Source organism: Nycticebus coucang, chromosome 4, assembly GCF_027406575.1.
Source record: "Nycticebus coucang isolate mNycCou1 chromosome 4, mNycCou1.pri, whole genome shotgun sequence".
Taxonomy (NCBI): Eukaryota; Metazoa; Chordata; class Mammalia; order Primates; family Lorisidae; genus Nycticebus; species Nycticebus coucang.
Window position 1 is genome coordinate 130,504,205 of NC_069783.1, and position 12,378 is coordinate 130,516,582.

A 12,378-nucleotide genomic window follows, 5' to 3' on the forward strand; every position below is an offset into this window, starting at 1 on the left:
TATCATTGCACTGTATCTGGCCTCTGTCTTTTCCACTAAGAAGTCAATTGCTAATCTTACTAGAATTCCCTTGTAAGTAACAGTTATCTTGTTTCCTGTTTTTAAGATTTTCCCCCCTTGCCTTTGTCTTCCAGCATCTTTACTATGAGGCGTCAGTTTGTGAATCCTTTACGTTTGTCTTACTTGGAGTCTGTTGAGCTTCCTGGATGTATGGGTTTTGTTCAGTGAATTTGGGTTGTTCTCAGCTGTTCTTCCTTCTGGTGCCTCTTCTGCTCCTGGTTCTCTCTCCTCTCCTCTTGGCATCACTCATGTTCATGTGCTCAGAGCTGTCCCGTATTTCTCTGAGAGCTGTGTTCATCTCTCTTCATTGTTTTTTCTCTGCTTTAACAGAGAATAATTTTATGTGAGTTTTTTTGTTCTGGGAGATTCTGACCACATGAGAAACACAGATTGACCGCAATCTTAAGGGAAGCACAAACCTATAGTGGTGAATTTCTAAAACATTTTATTCTAGACATCCCTAACCCACGTGGAGACTGGAACAAACTCCCTTCTCGTGTCCCTCTGCGGCCTCTTTATCTCCTGTTCCCTCCCCAGTGTGTTTGTGTCTGCCTGACCCCGAGGGCACTGGCTTCTCAGCACCCCCCTTGTCTCTGGCTGTGCGTGTTCCTCTTACTCTAGTCCCAGGTCAGATCAGTACAGACTCTTGGATGCCATGCTCTGTGGCCGACATGTGTTCTGGCCAGGTGTTTGTGCTCTGTCGTAACAGTGTGTCACAGTGACCACTCTTGGACGCCACGCTTTGTGTCGTGGGCGGACTCGCATCATTCCTGCAGTGGGCAGACTCTGAGATGTCTGGCCCACTCCTCAGCTACCCAGGAGGGAGGGTGTGGGCTCCTCCCTGGTCACATAGCCCATACACACATGTGCTTGTTGCAGGTCAAACATGTGTTGACATCAAGGACAACGTGGTGGACGAAGGATTCTACTTCACCCCCAAGGGGGACGACCCATGCCTGAGCTGTACCTGCCACAGGGGGGAACCTGAGATGTGCGTGGCTGCCCTCTGTGAGCGGCCCCAGGGCTGCCAGCAGTACCGAAAGGACCCCAAGGAATGTTGCAAGTTCATGTGCCTGGACCCAGGTGAGGCTCTTGTTGGCGGGGCACAGTAGGTCCTCATAAGGACTGGAGGTAACTCCCTCTGCTTCACTGGTGGCAGGGACTCGTGGGGACTCACAGGGCTCATGGCATGTGTGTGGCAGCAGCAGCCTCGCTTGCTCTGAGCTGTGTCGGAGGCTTTGATGCTGTTACTCTAATAGGTGTATCTCATGTGACTGTCAAGGTGCCTCATTCCCATTCTCAGGTGGCAGCATTTACAAGTGGACTTGAACTTGAATGTGGCTGGCTGGCCTCAAATTGGATGGAACTGACAGTTTGGAAGCTGTTTTTGCCTCTCTTGAAGACTTGGAACTGAACTTCTCATTTGTGTTTGGGTTGAGCTCTTCCTGGGTTTTAGTTCGATAATTTGGAGGGTTGTAACAGTTGGCATTGCTTGCAATCATCCATTTTTACTGTTAGATTTTTTTAAGGAAAAGACTGTTACCCTCAGTTTCAAGGTATGACTCCTCACCACAGTGTGGTGCTTATGGATGGACACTACAGAGAGTCTGGTCTTGGGGTGCAGTGAGAGGACCAGGCGGGTCCGACAGCCCGTCACACTCCCCGTGGCACGCGTCGTCCTTCTGCACGCCAGTGCAGCTGCTGGATCTGGTGGATTCGGATCTCAAGGGAAATACAAATTAGCAGCATGAATTTGTTTCTCTCTTGGGTGCCACAGAGTGAAGACAATGTGGCAGGGACTTGTGGGAGCTCCTTGGCTCTTAGACCTGCCGAGGGACAGATTGGTCAGGGCGTGGTGGCCGTCTTCTTCCCTAGGGGCCCTGTGGAAGAGAGATCGCCCAGCTCCTGCTCCCCTCGTGGAATTTATCCACGTCCCCCCTCACCAGATAGTCCTCCTGAGGCCGGGCAGCAGGCACAGAGGCACATGCACCATCGGACGTATGCAGCTGGCTACAGTTGAGCGTAGAGGCCCATTTGCAGCCAAGCCCCCCAGAGCACCCAGAGCTAGAGATGGGAGGCAGTATTGGGCCCCATCCCTCAGGGCGGAAAGTTTTCTGCTTGTGTAGCATTTGTCCCTGCGGGCCTGTGAAAAACACTGGTGGGCTGCTTACCAGGTTTCCTCTGCCCCCAGCCATGTTAGCCCAAACCTCCAGCTCATTTACTGTCTATGGGAGTCAAACAGTTCACAAGCCATGTCACCTGGATTCCTGGTTCTGTTACTTAGGAGTCTACCAGTGCTGCCCTGCTGGTCTGTCCCAGCTTTTTAAGAAGGACCAGACATAGACAAGGATAACCTGTCTGTGGATGTGTGTGGCCTAGGGAGCCTGCCCAGCCCCGGGGACCACTCAGTAGAGTGGGGCCCTCGGTGTGTCTGTGCAGCCCACTCTTCTCTGCAGCCAGGGCAGCTTAGCCAGGCCCCAGTCTGCCCCCACCATGACCACTCTTCTGTAGGCTCCTGGGAAGTGCCGAGATTACATCAAAAGCCAAGATGCTGTCATAGAAACTCTGGGAACAGGGTCGCAGGGATTAAGCTTCAGAGTATCCCCTTTAACAAGTATCTGCTCTTGCCACACAGTCGTCATTATATTCAAGGTCACAATCGGTGGCAGAAAGCAAGAAGAAATGAAAAGACATGGAGACAGAAGGGAGAATGACACGCAGATGATGTGATTATGTGGAACATTCCAGAGAATCTACAGAGAGTCAGTAGGACTAGTAATTCAGATACAAGATCAGCATATAAACCCACTGTTCACACAGTGTACCTGTGATAGTTGGAAATGTAAATTTTAAGAAGATACCACTTATAATAGCAACAGAAACATGAAATAAGTTATAGACCTTATAAAATATGTGTACATTAGGTTTGTTGCAAACTAAAACACTTGAAAAAAATCAAAAGCTTAAATAAACAGAAAGATGACCGTGTTCCTGGATTGGGGCCTCAGCATCACTAGGAGGTTAGTTCTTCCCAAATGACAGATTCGGTGCAATCCCAACAATTCTAACAGACATTGTTTACAGCCATTGACAAGCTGAATCAGAACTTACATGGAAAAGCAAAGGAGTTAGAATAGCCAGAATGGTTTCCTAAAGAAGTTGGAGCATCGATGCTTCCTGACTTAGGACTCACAGTACAGCCCTGGTCCTCACAGCAGTGTGGTGCTGGAGCAGAGCAGTCCAGAAACAGGCCACACTCTCTGGTCAAGTGATCTGTGAAAGTCTTTCAACAGATGATGCTGGGGCAGTTGGACAACCACATGCAAAGAACAGAACCTTACACTGGACCTCACACTGTATTTAAAATGTGCTCTGAGTGTCACTCGCCTAACTATAAAACCTTAAACCATGAAACGTCTAGAAGAAAATGGAAGAGAGGCCTTTGAGACCGGACATAGGCAACATGCTTACCATGGTCCTTGAAATTAAAAACTGATAAATTAGACTTCATCAAAATGGAATTAAACGTTTACTCTTTAGAATGCACTGTTAAGGAAATGAAAAGACAAGCACTGACAGAACAAAAAAACATCTGCAGAGCACAACTCAGACAGAGATGTGATGGTGGTCAGATGCCTGGAGAGATGCTCAGTGTTGGCCCATAGGGAAACAGACCCACACAGGGTGCCACATCCAACTGCAAGAGTAAACAGACCCACACAGGGTGCCACATCCAACTGCAAGGGTAAACAGACCCACACAGGGTGCCACATCCAACTGCAAGGGTAAACAGACCCACACAGGGTACCACATCCAACTGCAAGGGTAAACAGACCCACACAGGGTGCCACATCCAACTGCAAGGGTAAACAGACCCACACAGGGTGCCACATCCAACTGCAAGGGTAAACAGACCCACACAGGGTGCCACATCCAACTGCAAGGGTAAACAGACCCACACAGGGTGCCACATCCAACCGCAAGGGTAAAACCCACAACAGTAAGTGCTGGCCAGAGCGCAGAGCAACTGCGACTCAACTGCTCTCTGCCCCTCCTACACTGTGACGCGGGAGGGCTCTGAGATGTGGCTTCTGATAAGGCTGGGTACTTGGCCTGTGCAGTTGGCAGGTGCTGGTGCTTCCCCTGACACGGTAAAGCTTTGAGACGCAGCTCAGAGCCGTGTTTGGCTGGTGCAGTTGGCAGTGCAGAGCCCATGTTGGGACTCGGGTGGGCCTCATTCTGCTCCACCTGCTGTCTCTGACAGATTTTGAAACTGTTGCCACATAACCAAGCTCAGTGATACGGGTGAGTTCCCTGTCTCTCTAGTTCTTCATGCTGAGGATGGGCAGCCACCTGGGCACCTGAAGTGGTCCTGCCATCAGATTGAGGGTCAGGCCAGGAGGCCTTCAGGGCAGCCTTACTACTTACAGAACTACTTACTACTAGCAGGATGTGTTGGGGGAGATAGAAGTTAACCCTGTCTGCACTGCCCAGCTGTGTTATGGGTCCCCGGGGACCTCTGGCCTCTGGCTCTGGGGACAGGCTGCTTCGGGCCTGACTGCAGGTGACTTGGTTCTAAGAGATGCTGCTTTTTGGTCACTGTCATGGAGGAAGCTGGAATCTTGACCATGTCCTTGGGTTTGTTTTAGAACTGATTAAGAGTTAGGCATTGTGGGGCAGTGCCTGTGGCTCAGTCGGTAAGGCGCCGGCCCCATATACCAAGGGTGGCGTGTTCAAACCCAGCCCCAGCTGCAACCAAAAAAATAGCTGGGTGTTGTGGCAGGCTCCTGTAGTCCCAGCTACTTGGGAGGCTGAGGCAAGAGAATCGCTTAAGCCCAGGAGTTGGAGGTTGCTGTGAGCTGTGTGATGCCGTGGCACTCTACTGAGGGCCATAAAGTGAGACTGTCTCTACAAAAAAAAAAAAGAATTAGGCATTGTGAAGGGGCTGCTTCCTGAGGAGCAGGATCTCTGAGCTGGCCTCCAGTTAAAAGACACACCACCAGCCCTGGGCAGATGGACCCTCCCACTGGCCGGGATGAAGTGTCCCTGAGGCTGCAGGAGGCATCAAGAAAAGCAGCTAGGGTGGCGCCTGTGGCTCAGTAAGTAGGGCGCCGACCCCATATACCGAGGGTGGTGGATTCAAACCCAGCCCCAGCTGAACTGCAACCAAAAAATAGCCGGGCGTTGTGGCGGGTGCCTGTATCCCAGCTGCTCAGGAGGCTGAGGCAGGAGAATGGTGAAAGCCCAAAAGCTGGAGGTTGCTGTGAGTCCTGTGACGTCATGGCACTCTACCAAGGATGATAAAGTGAGACTCTGTCTCTACAAAAAAAAAAAGCAGCTAACTGGTGAGAGGACGTTTCCTCACATCTGCTTCCCAAGTGCTGTCAGCAACAGAACTCCTTCTGAACTTTAAAAATTTAAAGAGATTTTGGAGATGCATTCTGGCCTGGGGTGGGAGCAGGGTGAGCTCTGCCTCGGTCTGGGGTGGGGTGGTCTGAGCAGTAGGCACGGCTCCTGGCTTCTGGCCACTCACACTGGTGTGAAGTGTCTTGTTGAGCCTGCTTGAGGTGGGAGTGGCCAGCCCTGGTTCGTCCTGAAGCTTAGCAGGGTCCCTGCCCATGTGGGGTCCTGCATCTAGGAGCTAGTAGGTCATTCCTGCCCCTGAAGCCTTCCTGGCCTCCACCGTCAGTCTGTGGTGTGCACCACGCCACTTCCTGGCTCCATCACATTGTGATTGCGTGCACGTCGTCATCCTTATCTCAGTCGAGAGCTTGTAGAAATGCAGCTGCATCACAGGTGCTCAGCCAGGACGCATGCCCCTCATGCCAGTGCCAGGCTCACCATCTCCCTCTCACTGCCCACAGCTCACACCACACCAGAGGGCGATGTCTCCACCTCAGCACCAAGAACGTCAGGGCCAGACGCTGTGTGGTGGAGGCTGCTCTGTACCTAGCAGGACCCTGAGCTATGTCCCTGGCCTCCACCTACTAAATACCACAGCACGTGGTGTGCCTGAGTGACGGGGCAGGGAGCCTGGGGCCCAGCACCGTGTGTGTGCTGCCTGGCTGTCTTCTGGCGTCAGGTGCTGGTCTACACACATGTGCTGGGCTGGGTGTCTCCTCTGCTGCAGCTTGTGGAAGGTTGGGGTGAGGCTGTCACTCCTGGCCAAGGTGGACATTTGTGAACTGGGGCCTGAGCTGACCAGTGTTGGTGAGCCTTGTCCCTGTGGCTGCTCTCAGCTCCCGTACAGTCCCTAGCAGGGCCTCACTGTCCCCTCTTGTTCATCAGTGAGTCGTGGTATCTCCAAGCACCATGTGCCCAGCTCTGCTCTCCTTCCTGTCTGTCACTGCCCCATCCATTTCATTCTCTGATGCCACATACGCCTCCTCACTGGCGTCCTGAACTCCACACTCCTTCCCTGTGGCCTGTCCTCCTCACCACTGCCCCGGCTAAGCTGTGAGTGGATGTCACCTGTGCTCCAGACTTGCCAGCCTCTCCTGTCTGTGGGCCCTGCCTGCCCAGTCCCCTCAGGAAGAGAACAGCTGCCTGGCATCCCTTGGCCCGTTCTTACTGGGCACCTGAGCACCTTCCTCTGAACAGCCGCAGGCCCTGGGCAAAAGATGGGCCTCCGAGGGCACTGCTGCCCTTTGCCCCTAGCCCTTGTCCCTTCTCAGTTGTCTGCGCAGCACTGGGCATGACTAAAAATGCTGCCGTGTCATCTTTCACAGCAAGGCAGGGCAGTGACGTCAGGTCCTTGTGAGCAGGGAGGGCGGTTGGTGGCCTCGTGTGCAGCCCAGCACCCAGAGCAGGGTGTGTGGCTTCTATGGGAAGGTCACTCTCCAGCTGCGTACACAGCTACTTGCACCTTCTAGACGTGCCAAGCAGGCACAGCGGATGTCACTTCCTTGATCAGGTAGCACAGGCGGGTGTGTGCACATAGTGTTTGACACTGCAGCCCTTCAGAGGGCAGAGGACATGCTATGAGGGGGCTGCTGCTGGACGCCTGTTTGCCCCTCTTCTTCTGGTGTCTTCTCAGTATTGATTTGGGGTAGCTTTGTGTCTCCGCCCATCCTAGAGATGTCGAGTGTGGGGAGACCAGGAACAAGTGTTCCCCATCCCCTCCTGTTGGTCTGGCGGGAGGTTGGCCCCCTCAGCAGCAGCGTCCTCCTTCCCTGACAGATGGCAGCAGCCTGTTCGACTCCATGGCCAGCGGCATGCGCCTGGTGGTCAGCTGCGTCTCCTCCTTCCTCATCCTGTCGCTGCTGCTCTTCATGGTCCACCGGCTGCGCCAGCGACGCCGGGAGCGCATTGAGTCTCTGATTGGAGCCAACTGTGAGTGCCTCTGTGGGGCTCTGGCCCCACCCAGGTCTCCACGTCTCCCTGTCCTAAGCAGTGTCCTCTTCTAGTTAGGGCTCCCCTGACAGGAGGGGCAGGGCTCTCCCCCATGGATGGGGGCTTCCCGGGGCACCCCTGGGAAGCCAGAGACACAGACAGGCCTTGACCCTGCATCCCCTGTGCCCCATACAGGGAAGGTTAGCGCTGTGTTCAGACAGGCCACCACCTCCTCCACTGGTCTGCACCCCGAGCAGGGCCACCTGCGGGAAGGCAGCAGATACTGGTGGCCGTTAGGTAGCGCAGTGTGTGACTTGCCCTCTTCAACCCGAGTTCCTCAGCAGTGTGCCACACCCAGCCAGAAGGCCCCTCCGCTGTAGCCTGTTCCTCCTGTCAGCCCTCGTCTCATGAGCTCCCTGCTCCCAGGCAGGCCTGTGAGGGCTGGAGCAGGAGTCCATGACGATGTGTGTGGGGAGCCTGCCTGGTGCCTCCTGGGTGAAGGCCACTTGCTGCTGGTCCTGGTTTCTCACTCAGGAGCCAGGAATGTTGTTGCCAAGAACCTCCTTATTCTCACCAAGCCTGAGAGCTGGGGAGAACAGTGGCAGTGTCAGGACAGAGTGACAGATGCACGTGGGTGAGGCAGGAGGACCACGTGGGGGTCCCATGGGCGCCAGATGTGGCTGACAAGTGGGCAACTGGGCTCAGGGACAGAGGCCCGGCCTCAAGACTGGGGATGGGGGTGTAGAGGGGTCAGGAGCCAGCTGGCCGCCTCCCAGTGACGCCCACTGTCATTCCCCTCCCCCCCAATGGCTCAGTGCACCACTTCAACCTCGGCCGCAGGATCCCCGGCTTCGACTACGCCCCAGACGGCTTCGGCACAGGCCTCACCCCGCTGCACCTTTCTGACGATGGAGAAGGCGGGACCTTCCACTTCCACGACCCTCCACCTCCCTACACAGCTTACAAGTACCCAGACATGGATCAGCCCGATGACCCACCACCGCCCTACGAGGCCTCCCTCAACCCAGACAGCATGTTCTATGACCCTGCAGGTGCTGCCCTGGGAGAGGGACACTCAGTGCCAACAGTCTGGCACATGGGCCTGTGGCCTGGTGGCCCTTCCCAGCTCGGGAGGGCTGGGACCCCTACTTCCTTCCAGCCTTCTCTGTGGTCTGCCCTGTGAGGCTTCCCCCAGGGTTGTCTGTGCAACCTGGGGAGGCCTGGGACCCTCTTTCCTCACGTTTTTCCTCCTGTGAGCACCTGTTAGCTGGGTAGCCCTTGCGGTGAGCTGGGGAGCTGGGCCCTGGTGGTCATGAGGACAGGGCTGGCTCAGATCCAGGGCTGATCACTTAGGTATGAAGACTCATGTGCCACAGAGATGCCATGGTGACAGTTGCTTGTCTGACGGTAACTGTGAGATAGGAAGAGAGCATTGGTTCTGTGCCACCCATCTGACACTGGGAGTCAGTCCTCACAGGGCTATGAAGGACTAAGGGGAGGGTCAGGTGCTCCTCCCTCCTTTGCCTGGCCTGTCCCTGAGCTGGGCAGCCCAGCCCAGCTCCCTGTGCGCTGCGCCCTCTGACGCACCCATGGCTCTGGCTCCTCGCACACCCACCTGCCTGAGCAGAACAGGCACCGCGAGGCTGGTGCTGCTGCAGGGAAAGCCCTTAGTCCTGTTTGGGCAGCTGCGGCCACTCCTGTGTGGCCCACGCATACAGGAAAGATGGGTGTGACCCCTGCCCTTGGGAGGTAGCTCGTCACAGTCTGCCCCAAAGGGGCCAGGGTAGGATCAGATGCGTGCATGGGCCAGGCAGGGCAGGGGACTTTGAGGGAGAGCCACCTTGCTGAGGCCTCCTGCGTCCACTTTCAGAGGCAGCCTGTGGTAATGAGGAGCAGGCCAAGCAGAGCAAGTGGCCCTCCTACCATAGACCCTCCCTTGGGCCGGGGCTCCCCATAGACACCTGTATGGTGTGTGGGGCTGCCTGTTCTGACCCTGCCACCTGTGTCCCAGCCACAGCCCTGAGCGTGTCTCCTGCCGAGCCCAGTTCAAGCCCCACTAAGTCTGAGGGGTTTCCCTCTGACCCCTTTAGTTCTGGTGACTCCTCCGGTGTCCTCCCTATCTCACAGCATCTGCTGCGTTTGCACCTTGTGCACCAGGCACCTTTGGAGCCCATGCTGGGCTCCGAGTCTGAGGTCCAGGGAAGCCCCTATAGGGGTGTCCAGGCAGGAGGAGACTCTTACCATTTAGCCTGCCCCCTGCACCTGCCTCTGACACCCCTCTGTCTCTTCTGGCAGATGACGATGCTTTTGAGCCTGTGGAGGCCACCGTGCTGACCCCAGGGGATGGCGGCAGTGAAGGTTCATTGTCCCAGCGCCTGGATCAGCCTCTGCCCACTTCAGCGGCCTCTTTGGCAGACCTAGAAGATTCTGTTGACAGCAGCAGCGCCCTGCTTGTGCCCCCCGACCCTGCCCAGAGTGGGGGTGCCCCTGCTACAGAGGCACTGCCAGGGGGCAGCCGCCACAGCCGCAGTTCCCTCAGCACCATGGTGTAGACGGCCTGGTCCGTGCCCAGCAGGCTGTGAGCATCTGTCTGCTGTCAAAAATACCAGTCCCTGTGGGAAACTTGAAGGGCCCCAGCCTCCGCCTGGACCCTGTCCACTGCTGCATCCCCATGAACAGGCGCTGCGCGGCCCTGGAGTAAGGAAGGCGCCAGGTTGTGCTTGCTGGCCCCTGTCAAGAGGGCCCCTTGGGACTGTGCTGTGGCAGTGAGTCTGCTTCAGGGGACACAGTCTGCTCTGGAGATGGCCCCTGCAGCCCAGCTGTGAACATCAGGGTCACCCTGCCCAGAGCTGGGGCTGGTCTGGGGCTCTTGCTCCTGAACCCTGAGAGAAGAGGGGCTTGGAAGGAGGTTGGACTCTGGGCTCTGTCTCTGCATCTGGGCTCCACGAAGCTCAGCTCTATGGCAGGAGGCCCTGTGCCTCCCACAGTCTCTCCGCAGTGCTGTGCATGGCTCCCCCACCAGCAGCCCTGGACACTGTGCTGGGGGCCAGGGACTGAGCCAGCTCCTGCCTCTGTGCTCTAGCACTCTGGGCCCCACCTCCTATTGAATTGCTTCTGGGCCTGGCCCACTCCTCCCTACCCTGTTTGTGCCATAAAGGGTCATTTCTTTGGGGCAGGTGGCTGAAACAACACTGGGGCTCTGTGCATCTTCTGAAAGCCTGCTCCTTGCATACCACCCAGCCGAGGGGCCACATGTGCACCCCTCCCCCCTTAGCAGCTCTGGGTGCTGGGTGCCGGGTGCCCTGCCTGGGGCCCGCTGCCTGCTCCTAGGCAATGGTCCTTGAGGTTTGGAGATTAAGCAGGTTCTGTGCGATTTTTAGCACATTCATATCTTTTCTACGTTGAATGTCTGGGTCGTGTGTGTGTGTGTGTGTGTGTGTGTGTGTGTGCGCGCGCACGCATGTGTGCATATGTGGCTGTGTGGCTGTGGTGATGGTAGTGCAGGTTGGGGGCCTCCCGCTCCCCTGGGCCATCATGTCTGCCTCTGCCGCCCCCTTTCCTGTGTCTCACTCACAGTCTTTCCAGACCAGCAAGGACAGCCAGAGAGGCTGAGGTGTGTGGTGCTTTGGTGACGGGTTCTGTACAGTCCTCTGCTGGCCTGGTTTTTCCACCCCTATGGAAGGACAATCTAGAGCTCTCCCTGGGCTTGGCCAGCCTGATCCTGGAGGCTGTGCTTCCCTTACTGAAGGGATTCTACTTTGTCCATAATTGAGTCCCGGCCACAGGGCTCACGTCAGCTGCTGAGGACAAAGCAGGAAGCAGATCATGCTCCCCATGTGTCAGGCTGCAGAGCAACAGTCACAAGTGTCACTTGTGTCAGGTAACCCGCAGAGATCCTGGAGGGCAGCTGGCATGAGGTGTGTGGGACTCGGAAGCTACCTTTGGGGACCGAAGGACTGTTGGGGCCAGTCAGGCATCCAGGAGGCAGTGAAGAAGAGGGCCCATGGATGCTGCAGAGGGTGGGCTTGCTCTGGACTGTCAAGTTTTGGTCCAAGGGTGCTCACTTGGGTTGCTAGGTGGTCTGGAGTCTGTCCTGTCTTTACCTGCCATCCAGAACCTTACCCTTTGTGAGACCCGCCTGGTCCAGCCTGCCTGGGGAGGAGTCCTGAGGGAGCCCTTGCTGAGGCTGGTGTTCTTGGGAGTGGCCCCCTGCCCAGGGCTGCCTTCCCTCTGTTCCTGAGACCAGCTGCCCTGACCTGCCACATGGGGTGGAACTGATGCTGTATATCGTCTCAATGCCTGTTTTATGTTTTCCTTTCACTAAGGGTTTTTAGTTTGGGTTTATTTTTGGTTGGGTTGGCACTAATTCTTAAGATGCTGTGAGAACTATTTCATCCAAATGCCAAATAAACTTGTGTTCTGGAAGAGGCATGATCCATCCTTGGTGTGACCTGCCCCCACCTGTAGTTGCCACAGGCTGAGGGGGGAGTAGCTGGAACACCCACCTCGCAGCAGGACCTCTGGGGGTTTGCAGCCCACAGGTATCCAGGGACCCCTGAGCTCCTGACGTCTGAGCTGCCTGCTGTTGCATCCCTGTCCTGGTGCCCACACCCTGGGCAGCAGCTTCCCTCTTTCCCCAAAGTGGAAAGAGCCTGACCGTCTGGCAATTGGAAAGAGTCGCAGGGTGCAAAAGTGACCCCTTCTCTCCCTTCCTGCAAGGATCCATCTGGGGCCCAGATCCGCAGGGGGCACTGGTTAGGAGGGAGGCATTGGCCTTGAGCCCATAGCAGGTGAGAGACTCTTCCTATACCCTCCTAATCTGCCACCCAGGTCAGGGGCACTGGGGTTCAAGGTGCCCTTTCTCTTTGAATTTCCTTGCTCGTGGCTTTAGCATGTTACTCCTGGTCTCAGCCTCTTGTTTCCTCAACGGTAAATGGGAATATTAATAGGACAACCCCTCCTCAGGATTAGTGCCAGTGATTGTTG

At 55.9% G+C, this 12,378-nt stretch overlaps 1 protein-coding gene across 1 annotated transcript in view; it reads left to right on the top strand.

Annotated features, from left to right (window-relative positions):
- The window catches only part of DGCR2 (DiGeorge syndrome critical region gene 2), an 85,499-nt gene extending 73,674 nt beyond the window's left edge, over positions 1-11,825 (top strand). The window contains exons 7-10 of the mRNA XM_053587515.1: positions 940-1,143; positions 7,240-7,392; positions 8,208-8,444; positions 9,688-11,825. Of these exons, the coding sequence (XP_053443490.1) occupies positions 940-1,143; positions 7,240-7,392; positions 8,208-8,444; positions 9,688-9,944 (851 nt within the window). The 3' untranslated portion in view covers positions 9,945-11,825. The remainder of the gene's footprint in view (positions 1-939; positions 1,144-7,239; positions 7,393-8,207; positions 8,445-9,687) is intronic.
- The last annotated feature ends 553 nt before the right edge of the window (positions 11,826-12,378 follow it).